Genomic DNA, 23151 nt, shown 5'->3' with positions numbered 1-23151 from the left:
TCATTTTCACCAAAATTACAGATACAAGGTCTTGTCACCCCAGCGACGATATGGTGTTTGCAGTGTACTAGCTCAATAGCTTTTACAGCCAGGTATGTTTGTGTGTGTGTGCGTGTGTGTGTGTGTGTGTGTGTGTGTGGATGGGGTATAATGTTCTTATCAATACTCTAGTGACACCTCGCGATGACTCAAACATGTCTCAAGGCAAGTGAGAACAGGCATTCCCATAATGCACCATTCACAGCTGAACTCACGACAGAAAGGAACATTTCTGGAAGTAGACAAGCCCAGAAGAAGAGGCATTTTTAGTCTTTTGCGTAAGAGGTTGACTGATGAATTCTGCCATGCAGGCAATTGTGTGTTATTACTCTTGTTTTTACGTAACCTGCAGTTTATTTAAAGCAAGGATAGTGAAACAAAAAAATTCACCAAATTGTACCATTGTGCAATTTTTTCATACATTTTGCAAGCCTCTTTGTAGGCCTACAGTGCACTCCCGTTATAACGAAATGCTTGGGACCGGCAGTTTTCTTTCGTTATAACCGAACAAGATACTATATATAACGAGAACAAGGAAACCACGTATATATATATCATATTCTGTTTGCTGAATACTCATCTTACACTGGAAAGCTATGTGAAATGTGATGGGATAACTGTATTACATTTTACAATAATGAATGCAAGTTCCCTTCAGAAACTGTGCGTGACACAAGGAGTGAACACACAGTGGTGTGAAGCGTTCACCCATGCAGAGACGCTATAAATGCTTGTTCTGCTACGTATTTTCGAAAGCAATTCGCATTTCGTTATAACGGAGCACATTTCTTTTGTTTTTCTTTGTCTGTGGCGCTCGGAAAAGACATCGTTATAACAGAAATTTCGCTATAACCGTGTTCGTAATAAACGAATTTTGCACCATAGACTTTAATGGTGATAATTTTGGGACCAGAAGATTTACTTCGTTATAACAAAATTTCGTTATAACCGTGTTCGTTGTAACGGGAGTGCACTGTATTATGTGATCAGAAAGATGATTGACAAATGATTTTTAAAGATGGGCCTTCCCTTTTGCATTCCTTCCCAAATAGCACAGAACATGGTATATTCCACCAGAATGACAAGACTATTGTGAAGCTATAACATTTCTGTGATATTTGAAGGTTGTTAGCCTTTAAAATTCAAATAATGCACCAAATGCTCACCGTAGCGTATTCTGTGTACTAGGCACAGCTGCGTACATTAATCCTCCTATGGTTGTAATATGATACTTATACTTCGAACAAAAGATATGCATGTTAAAGCTGTCAGAAAGGAAGAATTCACTAGCTTCTATTACTTTGTTATCGATGGCAAATAACAACACACCACTTCCATGAACTACATGTGCAACTAAGTGCATCACACAGATGTGTAAAACTAGACTAGTAGTTTAGATTTGTAATTTTTTCCGTAGTACGAAAAAATTATTCAAATCTTAACGGTCAATTTAATTAAACAAATAAAGACCCTCTTGAGTTCAAAATTTACAGGAGGTTTCCAAATAGTGTTTTCTTCAATACTTTCAGTATGAAGTGTTCTCACCAATTTTTCAAAAATTTTGCATGCAAAAGGGATTGGCTGTCTTTAAAGGACAAGTTCACCTTCATAAACATAAGGATTGAGAGAATGTAGCAATATTAGTAGAACACATCATTGAAAGTTTGAGGAAAATCAGACAATCCGTTCAAAAGTTATGAATTTTTGAAGTTTTTGTGCAGTACCCGCTGGATGAGAAGACTACTGCAGTGTATGAATAACTTAGATGTCACATGCGTACAACAATATAAGGAAAATATAAAGAGAATTTCACAAAATTCCATCTTTTGAAAAAAGTACACATTCCCCTGACTCGTTACCGATAAATGTTATGGGTAATATTATTCCCCCTGCCTTTAGAAAGAGGCAAGTCAATTGCTCTTTTATTATGCGAAAAAAGTGAAAATATGTTGAATTTTCTTTTATATTTTCTTTATGCTGTTGTACGCATATGACTCACAAGCTGTAGTAGTCTCCTCATCCAGCGGTTCCAACACAAAAATTAAAAAAATTCATAACTTTTGCATCGATTGTCCAATTTTCCTCAAACTTTCACTGATGTGTTCTACTAATATTGTTGCATTTTCTCAATCCTTATGTTTATGAAGGTGAACTTGTCCTTTAACCCTAAAAGGGCCGGGGGGGGGGAATCCGCCCCCCCTCGACGTTTCTCGCTATAATTCTGTAACGCGAGAAGGCCTCGTCGCGAGACTTCTTGACTTTCTTCATTCAAGTCCCGCGCAACTTTTGAGACCAAATTTGCAACGTCCGTGCATACTTTTGCGAAGCCACGCCCATTTTTGTAACGGAATGTCGCCCCAAACGGGTACAATTTTGTGATTTCGTGTACATTTCCTATGGAAAACAGTGCTCTGTCATGAAAGTCATAAAAACCTGATTATTTTTACAATTAATCACTTTCATTGATTAATTTTGTGCTAATTATGGTAGAAAAGTGGTCAGTGACAATTTCCAATGAAAAAACAAAGAAAAAAAAGTTGAAAAACAAAGAAATACATAAGAAATTCTGAAAACAATAAAATACATGAGAATTGAAATGAGTTTTGGAAGTTTTTGTGATGTACAATTGTTGAATATGCTAAAACAGATTTGCAGATCAAAAATTAGACTCTCATTGCTTTTAATTAGGCTAAAATATCATCTTGAGCTTAATTTGCATAATTAATAGATTAAAATTAGAAATTGATTGTTTCAAAAAATCTTATGACACAGTCTTGTAAATTATGACGCGGGTCTCACGCATGCAAAATTTCATCGCGATCACACCACCGATGGCCGAGATCTCGGGGGGGGGGGGGGGGGGGGGGGGCGGCGGAATCCATTCTCACTAGTTTCCATCATCCTTCTTGCATTCCTCTTTTTTTTTTTTTTTTTTGTTCTTTCTCTTTAGGGACTCTTTACTTGCAAAAATGTATACTTTTTAAACCTCTTTCATCACTAATGTCAAAACTTACCAAACGAAGATTCCAAGTGGAATTGGTCGAGTGAAGATAGTTATGTGGTAACTGTTCTGCACAAAAACACACAGACACACACAGACAGACAGAGGAAATACTTGAGCACAGCTAGCAAGAGAGGGCGTCCTGGCGTAAGCTCCTAAGCTGCTCATCGAGTCCACTTCGGCTCTGATCTCACTGATTTAGTCAACTGATGGTTACGCCTGAGACAAAATGTCGATACATATGGAACGCAAACAGATACGTAGTAAATCAATCGATCGCGTATCTCGCGTCAAAATAAATGGTTTGAAGGACGGACCGATCAACGCAGAATACTGACGCACATCGGAGTCAAGCTAAAAAGGCTATACAGGTACATTCATCTAAACCCTTGGTTTATCAAATCACGACCGTTTTGCATTTGGTACGGCTACTGCAATCATTGCAATCTAGAATGAAAATTGATTATGTTCAAAAGAGAAAAGAAAAAAAAGGGGGGGGGGAAACGGAGTTTCGCAGAAGATCCCAGAAGATTGGAAAAGAAAATTGATACATTTGCAGGTTTTGTGTGCGATTGCAGCTATATAATATTATGAGGAACTTGATCGCAACACGAGTTAAATGCCTCTTTTAAGTATTTCATGTAAGTCCATCATTAGAGCAGGTTAAGATCTTTTCCTTTGATTTTCCTTTTTTAAACAACTTTCAAATATATGATATAATCGCAATCTCAAATTAACACGAATTGAGTTCAACTCGTTCTGCGATTAAGCTCTTCACTTTAATAGATCTCGACACTATTTGTTTTTATTTATTTTTGTTGCTGTTGACTCGTTCGGGCCACTAAAATCTTTCAATCTCAAGTTTTGGTCTCCCGAAAAAGATAATTTTGTGCCCCAAAATAAAAGTAAAAGAAACAATTCAATTGGAATCTTTGTTGACCGATCGGGCAACCAAAAGATAAATCTGGATGGAGTTGATTCGTAGATGGCGCCCTCTTCTACCTTTTACCCGTGACTTTGACATCGGATCCGGAACCTTCGGAGATTTTCGGAGGAAAAAAAAACATACACAATACGCCAGGGAAATCTTCTCATCATAGCAATTAACAAAGTAAAAAAAAAGCAGAAAAAAAGACGCAATTATGCAGACTTTGGCTATTCAAAAGCTGATTGAGTTTGTTTGTTTGCCCTCTGTTAAAACACACACACACACGCACACACACACACACACACACACCGACATGTCATTTCCATAATAGATGTCGCAGTATTGAAATATTAATATGATATATATATTGTCGAACTGAATAATGAGATATAAAAAGCTAGGGTGGAAATGTTCTTCAGTAATGTTTATTTGATGTATATATATATGTATATAATATGTGTGTGTGTGTATATACATATATAAGAAGAACGAGTCTCAAATACGCCATATATATATATATATATATATATGATATATATATACATATCTATATAATATATCGAATAAAAAGTATCATATAAATATATATATATATATATATATATATATATTATATATATATATATATATATATATATATATATATATTTATATATATATATATATATCATATTTGATATATATGTGTGTGTGTGTGTGTGTGCATGTGTGTGCATAGACATGTCCAGAGATTATCATATACAACCTGTAACAGACATGAGTACATACATACTTGCAGACAATAAAATACAAACGTACATTACATACAGAATATGCACGTAACAGGTCGGAGGCCAGCTTACATGGGTGCACATAATGGTAGGCCATACAGCATGCATGCCCACTTACAAGGCATCGCGGCAGTCACACATGCACATATAAACAAGCACACGCCTTGAGTCCAGGCTACTGCTTGCCAGTCTTCTTTTTTCTCTTCCTTTTTCTTTCGTAATGACTCACCTTGTTACTAAGCAACCGCTACGACGTCACCACTAAAGGGGGAGCATCTAATCTACACGGTGTGCTTATGCATCGCGCGGCGGAGCGAGCGGTTGTGGTCGATTGTTACCTGTCAATGGACCAAGGCCTTGTTACGCTACACTCATACGACCGTGTACGATGACTGTTCAAGCGCGGGAATTACAGGACTGCTTAGAGTTGACCGTAAAATGCGTAGTCCTCATACACCGGTGCAGATTAGACAGCAACACTTGTTTACGGGAAAAGAGGTGAAAACCGAAAAAGGCACCGCCCACGGCTTCCTTTAGACAAGATCGGTATCAAAGGACAATGACTGGATAGGATACGGTATCAGAAAGATAACGAGTCAATTATGCCAGCGTTTGCAAGTAATTCAAGAGACATAGGAGCCTACGGTCTGAGTCAAAATGAGTAGACTGAGACAAAACCAATATATCAACCTGAAAATCACTTCCTGAAAGAGGTCTTGAATCGTTGTACACTGATCGACGGACCATTGCATTAGCTTGCTAGCGCTCCTGTGGTGTGTTGAAGTACATGAATGATAGTTAAGATCACCAGCTGTCTAAATGGAATTTAATACAGTGTGATGGAATTGTCGCCTAGCTGCGTGGCGGGTATGAATGTTCCTCAGATCCTCATACCGGTATGCACGCTCTCACTCGAACAAGCGCGCCTTATGATAGACCGTTTATAGAAATTACAATTCATATTGTCTTTTGGCCTACAGACTACATTTTTGGATAGTAGAAAAATATTTCACCTAATCCCTCCAATAAGTTCCATTATGATGTAGGCAGGAATTCACTTAATTGTTGCTTGGTAGGGCAAGTCTCCGGCAAGCTTCAACCCAACATCTCAGCCTAAATGTGGATTGAGTGAAAGCAGCAATATTAGTATATAGAACACATCATTGATAGTTTGAGGAAAATCGGACAATTGTTTCAAAAGTTATGAATTTCTTAAGTTTCGGTTAAGTCATCGATAAGGACAATACGCAGTTTATAACGTCATTATTTGGACAACAAATCAATATGAAGAAAATATAAAGAAAAATCAACATAATGTTATTATCACTTGTATGGCATAATGAAAGAGCATTAATTGAATCACCTCTTCCAGAAAGCAGGGGGGGGGGGATGTCGATGGAATGTGTACTTCTCATGAAAAATGAAATTTTGTGGAATATTCTTATAGGCTCCTAAATATTTTCTTTATACAGTGATGTCCATAATGTTGTCATGAACTGTAGTAGGCCTAGTTAGTAGGCTTAGTCTTCTTATCCAGCGATGGCGGCGCCCTATAAACTATAAAATCGATAACTTTTAAATCGATTGTCCGATTTTCTTCAATATAAGTTACTTTCACTGATGTGTGAAATCCACATTTATATCTGGATTTTACTTTTGTGGACAAAACATGCATAGAATTTGAATACATACCAACAGGGTCTATATCCTGACCACGACATAATACAGTTGAATTGAGAGTGGAGGGATAAAATGTGTGTGTGTGTGTGTGTGTGTTGGAGGGGGGGGGGGGGCTTTTGGGGAGTATAGCATGCTATCAGTATAGTCATCCTGTATTACAGTTACAGAATACAGGAAATGCTCGATCGGAAGCGAAACTAATGGTAATTGTCCATGTAGGCCCTATACTCATCCGTTGCAGATATGAGAATAAAGTAAGTCCATTATGGACAGGACATGTGAATATCATAATACCGCACTCTTTTTTCACTAGGAAGAATGTAGCATATTCATGGAATCCACATAACAAATTGCCAACAGGGCTCATGTGCACTACGCAATGTTATTGTCCTTTAAACGCTATTTATTCTATATACACGCTCAATTAAGTCTCCTTTCTGTACAACATTTATGGACGATCATCACAGTCTCTGGACTTCTTAGCTCTCATTCTCACTATAGATCAAATTCACTATCAGCCATGCACGATTTACTGATACATTCAAATATATTATGGCTACTAGTATTACGATGTATGATATATATTTATTACATAGAGTGCAGTTGATTATGTTCTTATGTTATGATGGTATTTTACCTGTATCATTACTTGGTTATTTTAAACTAAACAGAGGTAATCATAATTATGGCACAAGAAATTGTAGAAATTTTTACTTGTCTCAGATTCGAACATCCTCTTACAAAAAGTCAATATTTTTTCAAGGCCCTCAAATCTGGAATTCCATCCACTCTGATGTGAAATGTAAGAAAACCGTGACAAGTTTTAAAAAAGTTTTCAAGCGTTTTTTACTTGAAAGGTATTCTGGAAGTTATTAATATCATTTTCAGAATTTTTCAGAGATTAGCATGTTAGGGGTGTGTTTGTGATAATGGCATCTTGTGTATTGTTAAAGGGATAATACAGTATTGGTGGAGATGAGAATTGGGCTTTTAACTTTTTGCGAGATACCAAGAAAACACTTATGATGTAGTACAGAGCATACCATTTTAAGAGGAATTCAAAGTTTATTTGATGGAAATCGGGTTTGGAATGACTGAAACATCCAAAAACAAAGTAAAACAAAGTAAAACAAAGTAATCGTAATAAAGTGTGGGTCCCACACTTTATTAGAATCACTCATTTTTGGATATCTCAGCCATTTCAAAACCAATTTTCATCAGATAAACATTAAATATCTCATAGAATTACATGCTCTTTCATATTTCATAAGAGGTTTCTCATTATCTCACCAAAAAAAAATGTTAGAAACCTGAAATTAGGTCTCAACCAAAACTGTAGGATCCCTTTAATGTGCTGGTGTATGTTTTTTGTCAGTGTATGCATGCGTGTGTATGTGTGAGTGTATGTATTATAGAAAGAAAAGACAGAAATGAAATACTTTTTTACACATTTAAATAGTGTATACAGTATGTTGATAGAATTATGTATGTATATTTAGGCCTATGTATGTAAATATACATGTAGACTTAAATACTATAATACACTGTATTTTTGTATCGTATCATGTTGTATTATATACCATATTACATTATATTATATCATATTATATCATATTATATTATATTATATTATATTATATTATATTATATTATATCATAGTATTATATTACATTAAATCATGATATTATCATATTACAGTAGAACATCATATTGGTATATGGATCTAGTGAAGAATAAAGTCTAAACTTATCTTTTTTTTTCATTCTAATGCTTTTTGTAATCCTTGGACTCCATGGTTGAAACCATTTTGCAGATGTCACAGTTGAATGGAATTTGAGGTTGGAAATGAAAACCCAATAAAAAGAAATTGTCTTCATCGTTTTGGAGAGTTAATGCAAGAGACATAGATAGGCCTATGCCATTAGTGTATATGCGATGAAACGAGTTATAGTTCAAAATTTCAATATTTTGGAGTTTTTCATTTGGTCATTTCATCTCACACTATTGTTTTCTTAGACGGAAATATAGTGTATAGACGTGCAGATAAAGTCGGTAAAAGTAAGCTCTTAAATTAATAAAAATTAAAGAGGCAGTATAAGAATCAATGCTAATGGACAATATTGGGCTCACACACACACACACACACACACACACACACACACACACACACACACACACACACACACACACACACACAAATGAAATTAGTCTTGATAGTCAGATGTATACTCGATGTACTATAGTAGTCTGTATTTTCGTGAATTTGGCCTGCCAGGGAGTAAAAACAAGACGAACTAAAAAATCAAAATCATTAAAAAAAAAACAAACAAGCAGGCAAACAAACTTATAGGTAAACACGTTTGCATAAATCCAATCAAAGGTCCATTACGTTTGGCACTTTTGCGAATTACATTGCTAATATGAAAAGTATTATCGCACAAAATTCAATCCTTGCTGAATTCATCGGTCACGTTGTTGATCTGATTTGATGCTGCCTTTCGACTAAGGGTTAACAATCTTTTCTGAGTTTTCGGAAAGATTATCGGCACATTCCATAAATAAATTTAACTGTTGTCTGCATGTTTCACAATGGCTTGACTTGCAAGCGTGGAAACAAATGCGAGACTTGAAGCACCGTGTGACTCCGGGATATGAAATAAGTTGCATAATGATGTGTAGTGCATGTGTGCGATGTCATTGTTTTGTTAAGAACGCATGAATCCCAAAAATTCTATGACTTCTTTTCGTCTTTGTCCCATTTTCATGAAACCTTCTTTCTGCGATAGTAATGTTTGATTTCCCTCTAGGTATATTTATCAAAGTCCATCGAGTGAATATATAATATATATGGAATGATATCTCTCGTTGAAAAATGAGCTCTTCAGCATGCATCCCTCCCTGCCTCCTAACCCATCCCATCCACACCACCCCTAGTTCTCAAAACCCTTATCCACACCACTCCCAACACCCCTCCCCACACCCTCTATATGCCAGGATGGACACTCAAAGTCACACATAATTGCATTTTATTCAAGGTCATCCATTTTCGTTTAATTTTTTATTTTGTTTTGTTTGACCCGTTCGCATCTATGATAAATTGAATTTGGCGCCAGAGATTCGATCCCTATTTTTAGTGAATTGAATATCTCATTATGATTCATGTATGAGATCAGCAGTATAACTATATAACGGTAACAGTTATAACAGTATAACTCCGAAAAAAAAAACAGCCCCCGTCCCCCCCCCCCCCTCCCACACACAATACTTCTTACCGTCTAGGTCCGTGACACAATATGCCAAACGTTGAATGAAATAGAACTAAGAAGGTAGGCCTATACCTACTAAGCGAACCCTCGTCCATAGACCACCTTGGTAGAACCACTCACTTTAAGAGGTTTTGTACCTATTCGCAACCTATTGTTATGCCTACACTTTCGAGCCGTGATATCTGTGAAGGACTGCATAATGAATCAATTGAAAAGCGAAACTACAACTTCTTGAGGACTGACAAAAGGTCTCAAAGAGTTCCCATTCAATTCAATCGCGGAAGTATGAACGCAAAATTTTGCAGCAGAAACAATAAAATCCCCGGTATGCATTACGTTTATGATATGCACATGATAACAGCCAGGCGTCCTTGCTCCCAAATCATATGACATATACATGTACTTCAAAAGTGGAGTACTTAGCGGTGAAGAAGAGGATGTTAAAAGAGCAGACGACTGATGGTATAATCCCTATGTGTAGTGAAGATATTGATGATGATGATGATGATGATGATGACGATGATGATGATGGCGATGATGGTGATGATGGTGGTGATGGTGGTGGTGGTGATGATGGTGGTGGTGGTGATGATTGTGATGGTGATGATGGTGGTGATGATGGTGGTGATGGTGGTGATGGTGGTGGTGGTGGTGATGGGTATGGTGGTGGTGGTGGTGATGGTGATGGTGGTGGTGATGGTGGTGGTGGTGGTGATGGGTATGGTGGTAGTGGTGGTGATGGTAATGATGGTGGTGATGGTAATGATGGTGGTGGTGGTGGTAGTGATGGTGACGATAGTGGTGGTGGTGGTGGTGATGGTGATGGTGGTGGTGGTCACAGCGGTGGTTGTGGTGGTGGTGATGGTAATGATGGTGGTGATGGTAATGATTGTGGTGATGGGGGTGATGGTAGTGATGGTGATGATGGTGGTGATGGTGATGATGGTGGTGGTGGTGGTGATGGTGATGGTGATGGTGACGGTGGTGATGGTGATGGTGGTGATGGCGGTGTTGGTGGTGCCACCGTGATGATGGTGTTGGTGGTGATGATGGTGATGGTGGTGATGGAGGTGGTGGTGGTGGTGGTGGTGATGATGGTGAAGGTGGTGGTGATGGTGGTGGCTGTGTTGATAATGATGATGATGATGATAATAATGATTTGAAGATCATGACAATGAAAAGAAAATAAGAAAGGAGAGGAAGACGAAAGAGGGAAGAAAGGGAGGTATAATTTGCCACGAAAAATGATATCTCAGCCTTGAATCCTTCTTCTTCTATACATACACAACAAATTCTTGCGATATTAGGGAGTTTTCGCTACACGACGGGAAGACCGAGAATACGTGGAAGCAATCACCTGTGACAGTCCCGTACTCGGACTACCGTTCCCATAACTAAGCAGTTTGGCTTTCCTGTACAGGACGGAGGCGTGGGGACAAGATCGCTGATTGGCTGGCTGGCTCACTGGCTCACTCCTGCCCAGCATCGGGACCGAACGCTATTTTGGCTGAATACCGTACTCGTTTTCCCCAGGACGGGACGTTTCTCGGATTTGATCATGCGTAGAAGCAAATTTTGCACACGGCACGCTCAAATCCGTCCGCGTCGTGCTTGCGAAAACTCCCTAATGTCAGCTGAGAACCAGAAGGGCTTTGAGCTATTGGGATCATATTGTGATAAGATCTCTATTATATTCCTCTACATAATCGTGTAAATTTTTGAATCATTTTCATTTTAAGCAAAATGTTAAAGATTAAAACTACGAGGGGTGTTTTACCCTATATTTGGAACAATGCTTATAAATTTGTCCACTTTTGATCAAATAAACCTTTTGTTTCACCAGAACAATAGTTGTTTCGTTTAATGTACTGTATACTCTCATCATACGATATAGTACCCTTCTGCTTGTAAGCTGACTATTTTAAAGTGGAAGAGTATATAAAACGACCCCCTCCCTATAAAGTTTGAGTCCAGGAAAGTCTGTGATTGGCATTAGTGGCGAATATTATTGTATCGGGGGGAAAATATCTTGCCAACAATACTATAAGACAGTGCACATTGTTGATAATAATCATGATAATCATTATATTTGTCACAAGCATGAGAGGCAGATTTTGTTTTCGATTACACTGTAAAAACATCGGTGTTAGATTTAACACCACGGGTGTTAAATCTAACACCGATCAAACTTCAATAAAGGACCACACCCACAGGTGTTGAAAATGCACTGTGATGGTGTTGAAAAGTGTTCACCTGACACTTCGTGGTGTTAATTTGACACTGTACCTGGTGTTATTTTGACACTGTACTGGTGTTAATTCAAAAGTGACACCACATGGTGTTGACTTGATATTTGTTGGTGTTAATATCAATGGTTTAACACCCGTCCAGCTTCAATAAGAGACCACACCAGCTGGTGTTACTTTGGTGTAAATTTATTTTCACATTTTTTCAAAAATCTAGTATTTTAATGTAAAATTCTTGATCGTCTTGTTTAAATTAAAAATCAACAAGAAGTGCAGTTACTAAGAAACTCTTCAAAAAACAGTTTAGAATTTGGAAATGACACCCGGAGGTGTTAATTCAACACCATAAATGAGCACCGAAAATTTAACATCAGCTCGGTGTTCACTATTTAACACCGGACTTTTTGCAGTGTAGGAAGCACATTACTTACGACAGGTGTTCTAAAAACCTTGTTGATCGCGCCCGTGTTAAAAGTAACTCGTACTGCATATGACATTGTTTGCAAACTAATAATGTGTGAAACTAAATGTAAGATTCTGATTTACCTATATTTACCTAAAACAGTAAAAGGGCCTACAGAATTCAAGTCAAATCAAATCATATCTACTCTGACCCAGTGTATAACTTAGACTAATCGAATCGAATCAAACCAAATCAATTATATCAAATCTATATTTTCAGCATAATATATGGATAGGACAATATAATGCTCCATTTGAATGTGTCTCCTGCTGTTTTTACATGAACTAACGCAAGGAGGCAAATGTTCTAGACCTCGACCTTACATACCTGTTTGGATGAGCCCATTGAACACAAATGTATTATTTCCATCACCCCGTGTTTGAAATCGTCGCGAATATCTACAAAGGCCATGTACCACACATATCACTGTTTTATGTACGGAACCTCATAATGCAAAATGAATATGAGTGGGATTATTGATACAAGCTTCGCTCTGTTGATTTTCTAAGGCTGTTCACACAGGGATGTTGGAGTTGTAGAGGGAGTTCGAGTGAAGGGCACAACCAATGAATGGAACTGCATGGATATGTAATTAAAAAAAAAGGCGAAAAAGCAAGCAAAGAAAAAGGACGCGGGGAAAAAATACGATGTATCCGGCTTTGATATACATCACTGAACTCTCACGTTTCTGTGCAAGACCAGAATCTGATCATAATGATTGAACGCTGACTATTCACGCACAGTTAGTGTACGTTTTAAAGTACGCTGGCATTCACTATAGCAGGCGTGGCTGGCCAATTTGATATATAGTGTCGTACCACTCGCAGCCTGTGCTACCAGAGAAGCGACTCGGCTCTCGATTGAAAGCATTAACAGTTCAAAGCAAGACCACAAAAGTTCGGAATACTCGGGTACCCACTTTGCAGTCAATTATAAGGAGAAGCTTGGCCTATATTAACATTTTTTGCGATGGCGAGCACTATGACTTTTCCTCTACATGACGGCGTCACGGAGGAAGAATTTTGCAAATTGTGCGACTTTGACAAACTTTATTACACGGACAATGATCGCTGGTCCTGGGTCCAGAGAGCCAAAATGGCAGAGATGACGGAGCAATACGACGGTAGGTGTAAAATAAAGTAATGTAGCCCTATAAATGGCGAGTTAGTAACTTTAATAGGAACAACAGGAGGTATACTTGCCTTTGAAGACATTTTGTAGTGGTCAAACATAATTATCATTTATTAGTCACAGATTTTAGTAATAACTCGACGTATTTTAGGATTACATTGATTGGCTGTGTATTTTCAGTATTTTATTTAATAGACGGATATGAGAATTATTCACCTTTATTTGTGTGTGTGTGTGTGTGTGTGTACTGATAAGGGCTTGTGGGCATGTCTAGATATAATATGGCATCCTCCATATTTTGTTTGCTTGGTTTGTTTGTTGTTTTTGATTTTATATTTTCCAGTTGAAATAATTTCTATTTTAACACCTGATTTGTGTATTATGTGTGTGTGTGTGTCCGCACCATTCCTGTTCTGTTTTGTTTTAACTTGAGATGAACACTGAACGAGACTTAGTTAGTACCATTACCATTAGAAAATATGTCTCTTCATCAAGAAGCAAGGGGTGGAGAGAGAAAGACAATAAAAATGTGTCGAAAAGAAGAAAAGAAAGAAATCAATGTCCATAACATTTATAGTAATCTAATCAGAGACCCAATTAAATGAGGGAATATACAATGATCATTATAAGTGAAAATAGTGTAAATTATTGACATCCGTTGTCATTAATTTTGTGATAGATGAGAAAAAAAATCCTCATGATATCCAAGTATTAAGATTGATCAATCATTTCCTGCAGGTTAAAGGAAACCAAAATCTAAAGAGTATTTAATGTGGACTGCGTGGAAGCAGCAACGTTAGTAGAACAGATCAGTGAAAGTTTGAGGAAAATCGGACAATCGATGCAAAAGTTATGAATTTTTAAAGTTTTTGGCATTGGAACCATGTGCACTGGATGAGGAGACTACTAGAGGTTATGACGTCATGTGTGAACAACAATTGGCCTGATAAAGACTCAATCCACTCAATCCACATAAAACTCGGTTTGGGTTTCATTTTAATGCATTAACGTGTGTTCCTCATTGTTATAATACAGCACGAGAAAACGTTCACACACCGATTCTCGTTCTTGGTTAGCTCATCAGATTTTCATGTATTATTGTTATTTTTATTATCATCATTATTATTATCATTATAATTATTGTTATTATTATTACTTCTACTACCATTTACAATGTGCTATTGCCTTTAAATGATATCAGATACCCTTTATGAGTAATTATGTAACTATTAGTCCTTTAATTTCATAATTTCTATTGTATGATCTTCAGTTAAGAGTTAGATTGTGTTATTTTCTTATCAATCTATTTGTTGTTGTTTTTTCTTTTGATTATATCATTTTGTTATGCGCAGTTGAGTATATAATATTATGCTTTATAAAAACTAGGCAATATATAAGTTCACAATTATTATTTTAAGACCCGATATTGCGTGCGGGGGATCCATGGATGGCCCAATTCATTCGCCAGGTGTTCGCTGCCCATCGGCGAGGTAATGGTACATTCGACCAAAACCAAGTTCAAGTTTACCAAGTTCACCTTCATATACGTGTGGATTGAGTGAAGGCAACAATGATAGTAGAACACATCAGTGAAAGTTAGGGGAAAATCCGACTATCCGTTCAAAAGTTATGAATTTTAAAAATATCTGTGCAATTACTGCTGGAGGAGAAGACTACTGGAGGAGAAGACTACTACAGTGTATGATGTCACAATATCATGCGTACAACGATATAAGGAAAATGAAAAGAGAATTTAACAAAACTGGACTTTTTGAATAAAGTGCACATTCCATCGACTTGTTACTGACTTATGTTAGGGGTAAAATTATTCCCCCTGACTTCTGAAAGAGAGAAGTCGAGTGTTCTTTTATTATGTGAGAAAAGTGAGTATATCTTGAATTTTCTTTATACTTTCTTTATAATTGATAGTTGTACTCATTATGACATCACAAGCTATAGTAGTCTTCTCATACAGCCGTGACTGAGCAGAAACTTAAAAAATTCATAACTTTTGAACGGATTGTCCGATTTTCCTCAAACTCTCATTGATGTGTTCTACTAATATTGCTGCATTCACTCAACCCTCATGACTCTTTGAAGGTGAACTTGTCCTTTATTAAGAATGCGCCGGTCGAGCGACTGTATACATCGAAGCGTAGAGCCTACGCCCATCGGCTGTGTGTATAAGCTGTTCACGATTTGTTGCACCTCTATCTCATGTAGACGGCGATTCCGCTACGATCCTCAAATCGACAAAGCGCGGCATATCGTGGCTTGAGCGGAGGGTCGCCTCTATCGTCGCCGCCAAGTTTTGAACATGAATGTCCAAAACTTCCGTAGAGAGAGCGCAGTGGTTTTAGACGTATCCGGGCAATTACCCCCATACAGAGGGCAATTACCCCCCGACTAAATATACTGGTTAGTGGTAAGGTTAGAGTAAAGATTAGGGTTAAGGTTAGGTTTAGGGTTAGGAGTTTGGGTTAGGGTTAGGATTAGGTTCAGGATCAGGATTAGGATTAAGGCCAGGGTAAGGGTCCGGGGTAATTGCACAGGGGGTAATTGCCCTAGACCCGTTTTAGAGCGTACCGCCACACGAGCGTATGATAGGCCTTTAATAGGTCAATATAAGCGGCATATTCATAGCTCTAACGTGGTAACTTTAAGCGCATTGAAAGTGTTTCCCATCGCCCATGAAAACTTCCACTAAAAGTACAGTATTACGTAACAGGAACCGACCGTGAAAAATGCACCAAACCAGGGAAATGCAGAGAGAAACACGTATAAAATTCCTTTCTATAGACGTACACGCGCATGACTCTTCTTTGTTTATCAAATTGTTCGTTTTAAAATTACTTTTGACTCAATGCAATTAGTTCAAAATGCAATCATTACAAATATCAAATTGACTCGTTGTCTGATATTATGACTTGTGTATAGTTTACTCTATGCCTGTTCTACAGGTGTATACAATTTACCCTTTTAATTGAATGGATAACTTAACTAACCGATCAATTTCACACCGGGTTCTAAACAGGTGCGTGTTCTAGAATGCTATAAGATGTAGGAGTGAAACCATTTTGCACATCCATGTTGGTTTGACACTGACAGCACTGACTGAAGAAACTCAATCGTGTAGCCCAATGCCCCGATCGCTTTCCAGATCGTACACTAAGGCACGAGCCCGGTGCTCTGAAAGGAAACCCAAACCCAATGTGGATCCTCATCCAGCGGTTCCATCACCAAAACTTTAAAAATTCATAACTTTTGCATCGACTGCCCGATTTTCCTCAAACTTTCACTGATATGTTCTACTAATGTTGTTGCTTTGCACTCAATCCGCATTTCTATTTGGGTTTTGGTTTCCTTTAACGTAACACAGTGGCTCCGATCGCATCAACGCTGTAGCGAGGTCTTGATAAGCGTACGAACATCGCATCATTTTACTACGATCGATCAGATCGCAGAAGCCAGGGCATCTCGTCGACCTGGAAAAGCGACAAAAACGTGGCAGAGTCGTACTATCATCGTGCACTGTTGCCTTTATTGCAGGTTGAGCGTAGAGAAACCTAGTGTAATCGCCTTACAGGCCAAAAATGGAGATGGAGGGCGATTATGTTACGATTTGTCATGTTTGTGATTTATTTTTTTTTCACAGATCGCCGTGGTCGCCTCATACAGGCGGTCACCATGATCGCCTTCATGTACTCTCTAAAAAAAAAATCGAGTGAAAATATTCACTCTTGAAGGAGTGAATACAAAAAAGAGTGAATTTAGAGTGAAATTGGAGTGAATTTTCAGTGAAAATGTTCATTTTCACTAATTTTGGAGAGACCTCAGGGATCACTAGTTCTGATTTGGAGTGATCCCTGAGGTCACTCTAAAAAGAGTGAAAATGAACATTTTCACTCAAAATTCACTCCAATTTCACTCTAAATTCACTCTTTTTTGTATTCACTCCTTCAAGAGTGAATATTTTCACTCGATTTTTTAAGGGAGTTTATTTAGGATTGAATTCGCCGGGATAGCCTTCCTATTATATACCAAGTATCCCCATACCGGGTTTCTATCGTGGCCTGTACAATCTTATGCAGATTGACACCGTCGATGAACAGCAGGATCATCAACAGTAGCTGCTTTGGTAGGCTATCTAGTATACTTCCGTGTGCAAGGGATGTGCGTAATATTATCACAATCATCATGATACTATGTATGCGTATAAAAGAAGAATGTACATGATAACACACCGTATGCAAAGGCAATGTAGATGTGTGTTTTGTGTATGTATAAACACACACGGACATGCATCGCCATTATAATGCACACACACACACACACATACGCATCTATGGTGGAAACCGAGGACCTGTTTTACCCATAAGAATTTTACCACGTATATAACAAAGGACCTGTGTTTCAGTAGGACTCTTGTCACTCTCGAGGACTCATTCGTATATTACCATCCAACCGAGGACTTATTACAATAATGCTAATTGAGGACCTACAAATTATACCCCTACATGCAAAATCATGCAAAAGCAGACCGTTTGGAATGGTCTGCGTATACCGAGGACGTCCTCGGTTCTCTGTTTGTTACCTCGGTTTAAATGTAAAGTTCGTAATACTATTATGTGTGTCCTCGTTTTACACCATGGGTAAGTGTACACACACATGCACACACACACACATGGATCGCCGTAATTATGATGAACGTGTATCCTGACTGCTATTCACTGAGTCATCTTAGAGATCAACGCTAACAGGTAATTTGGTTGGAATATGACATGTTTTCACCGGCAAAGGATGAGTCAGTAATCATTAATGATTTTTTTTTTCGGTAAAACTATACCATATGACAACTAAACTGTTACTTAGGCCTAATTAATACTACGACAATCACGTCAATGTATAGAAAGACAACACATTAAATGTCATCATCCATCCAAGCAATATTGGGAGGAGACATCGTCGCGATTCGGAAGACAAAAAAAAAAAAAAAAAAAAAAAAAAGCTCTCTCTTGCTCTCTCACCACGAATGTGACTCCAGGACGACGTCTCAATCAGGAGACGCCGTGGAGACGTCACGGAGACGTCTCTATCGCCGCGTCCAGCGAGACCACTGCGAGTCGCCATTGACCAGGTCGCAGCCTTGTCTCCAAACCAATTCTATACCCACTTGTCCGTTGTTGTTTTCTTCTTCTTCTTCTTCTTCTTTTTTCCCCTAATATAAAGTGTCGCCGCGATTCGAAGAAAGTGCAACTGCTCGTAAAAACCAATACACCGTATATGCGTATACGCATTGAGATACTTAAAGGGACTGTACAGTGTATACTGGCTGAGGTGAGGCCTCAGCTTGCAACGTTTTGAGAGATATTTAGAAACGAAAAACCGCTCTATAAAATGTTAAAGAGCTTGTGATTCTAAGGGAAAGTTTATTTGATAAAAATCGGTTTTGAAATGACTGAGATATCTAAAAACGGTGCAAAACAAAGAAATCATAATAAAAGTCGTGCTAATGACCTGTCAATTTTATTAGGATCGTTTTTTTTTTTGGATATTTTCTGCCATTTCAAGGCCAATTTTCGTCATTAATAAACATTGAATCCTTCTTGAAATTACATGCTCTTTCATATTCCATTGCAGGTTTCTCATTATCTCACCAAAAATGTTATAAACCTGAATCCTCACCTCAACCCGTACAAGTGTGAAACATATAAAAACCAGCTATTATTATTATTGTTATTATCCTATACTGTCACCGTGTATGGTACGAACGTGTTGCATTTATAATGTGTGGGGAGGTCTAGAGGTGGAGGGGCTCGGTCTTTAAAGGGATCGTATAGTTTTGGCTGACACCTATAACTTCAGGTTTCTAACATTATTATTATTATTTTTTTAGATGAGATAATGAGAAACCTAATATGAAATGTGAAAGAGTATGTAATTCCAAGAGGAACTCAACATTAATATTTGATGAAAATTGTTTTTGAAATGGCTGAGATTCTAAAACCGATTTTCATAATAATAAACTTTGAATTCCTCTTGAAATGGTATATGCTCAATCCTATATATTTCATAAGTACTTTCTGGGTATATCTCGCAAAAAAAAAGAAGAAGTTAAAAGCCCAATCGCATCGTCACCGATACCATCCCTTTAAAAGAAATATGCTCACGGTGGCTTTTATAACGAGACGTCAAAAGAACAGATTTCGCATTTGGTATAAGTTCAATGTGTGTTTTCTTGTTCTTTTTTGTTCTTTTTTTTGGGGGGGAGGGGGTTATCGGAGGGGGCACATCATGATGGGTCGTGTGTATAAACTATATCCTCAGTAGGCCTATATACATAATACATACTCTCTAAAAAAATCGAGTGAAACTATTCACTCTTACAGGAGTGAATACAAAAAAAGAGTGAATTTAGAGTGAAATTGGAGTGAATTTTGAGTGAAAATGTTCATTTTCACTCGTTTTGGAGTGACCTCAAGGATCACTCGAAGATTTTGGAGTGATCCCTGAGTGAAAATGGACATTTTCACTCAAAATTCACTGCAATTTCACTATGAATTCACTCTTTTTTGTATTTACTCCCTTAAGAGTGAATATTTTCACTCGATTTTGTTTAGAGAGATAGGGACGATTTTTTTTTTTTGTGAAACTGTGAAAGCTGTAGATTGATGAAATACATGGCAGTGAGGATATAGTGCTATCTTATATACTTCTATCAAACAGTCTTTGGCATCTCAAAGTCTGTTGTTGTTGTTGTTATTGTTGACTACAGTGCTCAGAAAGATAGGGGCCTATATGTACAAACAACTTGGTCTACATCGCCTGTGACGCTCCATGTTAGAATTACTTTAAAAAAGGTTGAGTTTTCATCAAAGTCGAAATGAAATATGGGTGGGAATAGAATTATTTTTTTAACCTGCATGTTCTACGATAAGGACATAATCAAATAGATCATCTTGCAACTTTGCCCAAGGCATGTATAGATATCACAGATACAGTAAACACATATTTTTTTTTTTTGGCAAAAATTCAGCGACTATATCCCCTCCATTTTACAAATTCACCATTGCTATAGATAGTTCATTGCTCATGATGCTGAAATTCTTCTTGAAAAGAGACATTAAAGGGATGGTACATTGGTTGAGGTGAGGATTCAGCTTATAACTTTTTGTAAGATACGTAGAAACCACAACGTTAAAGAGCATACTGATATTCTAACAGGAATTCAAAATTTAGTTGATGAAAATCGGTTTTGAAATTGCTAAGATATCCAAACACAGAGTTAAACAAAGCAATCCTAATAAAAAGGTAGGTCCCACTGACTTTTATTAATATCGCTTTGTTTTGGATATCTCAGCCATTTCAAAACCATTATTTTCATGAAGTAGTATAGCTTTGAATTCCACTTAGAATTATATCCTCTATCATACTTCATAAAAGATTTCGCTTGATCTCAAACAACCATTAAAAAAAAAAAATTAAACAACGTTGGAAACCGTTGAAGCACCATCTCAACCAAAACTGTAGCATCCCTTTAACTTTGTCACAATCTGCAGGGGCGGATCCAGGAATTCCGTAAAGAGGGGGCGCGTTAACAAAATTAAAGGGGGCGCACGCATCCCTCCCCCATTCTTTTCTTTTTATTTCTTTTGTTTCAACAAAAAATAAAGGGGGCGGGGGCGTGCGCCGGTTGCGGTCCTCCCTGGATCCGCCCCTGATCTGTAATAGAATTGGGGGTGTACTGCGCATAATTTTTATATGTAATTCTCATACTACATAGTGCGACTTCCTGTGGCCGACATTATCAATGTCCTTAGAAAAATGTGAAGCCTTCAAAATTTTTTATTAGATTAATTATAATATATATATATATATATGTATACCTATATATCTCACAATCACTAACATCACAATACTGACAATATTGAGTTATTTTTTTCAAAATCTTTTAATGCAAATTATTGGAACTTACGATCAGAAAGGACTTCATACTGAATGCAAAAAAAAGTACAAAAAAGCGTCCGAAAAAAAATAATTCAAAATTAAACTTTCCAACAGAGTTGTTGCAGAGCAGTTACCTATGTGCTTGCGACTCTGAGTGCCAAGTGCCTAATCGGCGAAAAGACTTGAAATCAGATTAGTTTAAAACTTTTTGAGATATGAGATCAAGGTGTCCCACGTCCCAGTTCTCCCCACTCTTCCCTGTACCATACGTAGAGGAAGTCGAGTGGCAGTCACCAAGGAAGTCATGAATATGTCGAACAATTACATATTTTCGAGGAATATAAATTCAGTTCAATCAATTCAGTAACAAATACATATTACAGTAGTAGGCCTACTTTATTTCTATCCAACGAACAAGACGAAAGGTAATGGTTACAGTTCGTTTGTTCAAAAGGTTGATAATGTGAACATAATGCCTATATAGGCCTATATTATGGCTACCAAATCCGCGAAATGAAGTTCGTGCATGATTCCGATGGCTCTTTATACGCACTGTTGTTTTTTTTTTTTCGGTTTGTTTGATATTTTGGATTCATCGGAATAGCGAACTTTTGTACTAGTACAAACAGTACGCGTGTAAATGTAGTTCATTTTAACGAACATCACCCAATGAAGACTATGCACAGCGCAAATTTTGTATTCCTATCCATTTTATAGTCTACACGTATCGGACAAGAATTCATTGTTATTTTTACTGCAGTAATTTGTCCTAATTGCTGTGATACTCTAAGTCAATCTTTTTTTAAATATATATTTTTAAGGCAGCTGCCTGAGAAACTATGAAGAAAACGAGCCCCCAAATGTATGGTAATTGGTATCGGGGCTTATAAGGGAGGTCTTTTGAATTGCTATCCGCTATGTAAGAAGCAAACGATCATAATTATATCATAACCTACTATATTATTTCATTGACATTGGATGAGTTTGTACTCTTTTATATAAACATGTATGCTTGTGTGTACTATGTAGTGTTGAGACTTGTCATAAAAAGCAATGTCAAATGCGGAGAAATTGGAAATAAACAGAAAAGAGGACTCGAGAAAATAAATATCGATAACCGGAACTACATTTCCGATAACGATTACGATCGCACGATAGCGCGGGTGTTGTGAGTGTGCAGCCATTTTGTGAACTACGGTGAAATTTTATCTTGAACTAAAATCGTGCTGAATCTGTGTTATAATAATTACATCTACCATGGCAACTACAAGGGATGAACACGTATACATGGCTAAACTAGCCGAACAAGCAGAGAGATACGATGGTAAATATTAACTGTTATTTAATCCCATTGTACGCTTATGAACCAAAGCTGTATTCATCTCCAAGGTACGTAAACGCTCCATAATGGCAGCTCGGGCAAGCGGTGAATTCTGAACACTATGCACTGTGCTGTGCAAGAACGAATGATATGCGTGCGCTATGGATGCAGTCCGGTTATAATCTCGTCGATACCTGAATAATGTTTTCATATATGGATTAAATGCAAGCCTGCATGCTATTCCGTTCAGTTGTTGACTGTTTGTGTATAATATTTAAAATGCTGTTACGTTACACTCTAAATTTGTATGTCTACTAGACTTCTGGCCAACATATTACTAATACAGATGAGCGCTCAC

At 37.5% G+C, this 23151-nt stretch overlaps 1 protein-coding gene across 2 annotated transcripts in view; it reads left to right on the top strand.

The window, feature by feature from the left end:
• The first annotated feature begins 13125 nt into the window (after window positions 1–13125).
• The window catches only part of LOC139742654 (uncharacterized), a 48859-nt gene continuing 38833 nt past the window's right edge, over window positions 13126–23151 (top strand). Inside the window, exon 1 of one of the 2 annotated variants that reach the window (XM_071653181.1) lies at window positions 13126–13517. In XM_071653181.1, coding sequence (XP_071509282.1) covers window positions 13364–13517 — 154 coding nt within the window. In that variant the 5' untranslated portion in view covers window positions 13126–13363. Of the gene's footprint in view, window positions 13518–22629; window positions 22797–23151 lie in introns of those variants that run through there. The other variant, XM_071653182.1, reaches the window with a different exon arrangement.

The sequence above is a fragment of the Diadema antillarum genome, unplaced genomic scaffold, assembly GCF_040938485.1.
Source record: "Diadema antillarum isolate AM-2024a unplaced genomic scaffold, OU_Dant_1.0 seq00001012_RagTag, whole genome shotgun sequence".
NCBI classification, from domain to species: domain Eukaryota; kingdom Metazoa; phylum Echinodermata; class Echinoidea; order Diadematoida; family Diadematidae; genus Diadema; species Diadema antillarum.
This window is presented reverse-complemented; position numbering and strand designations above follow the sequence as displayed.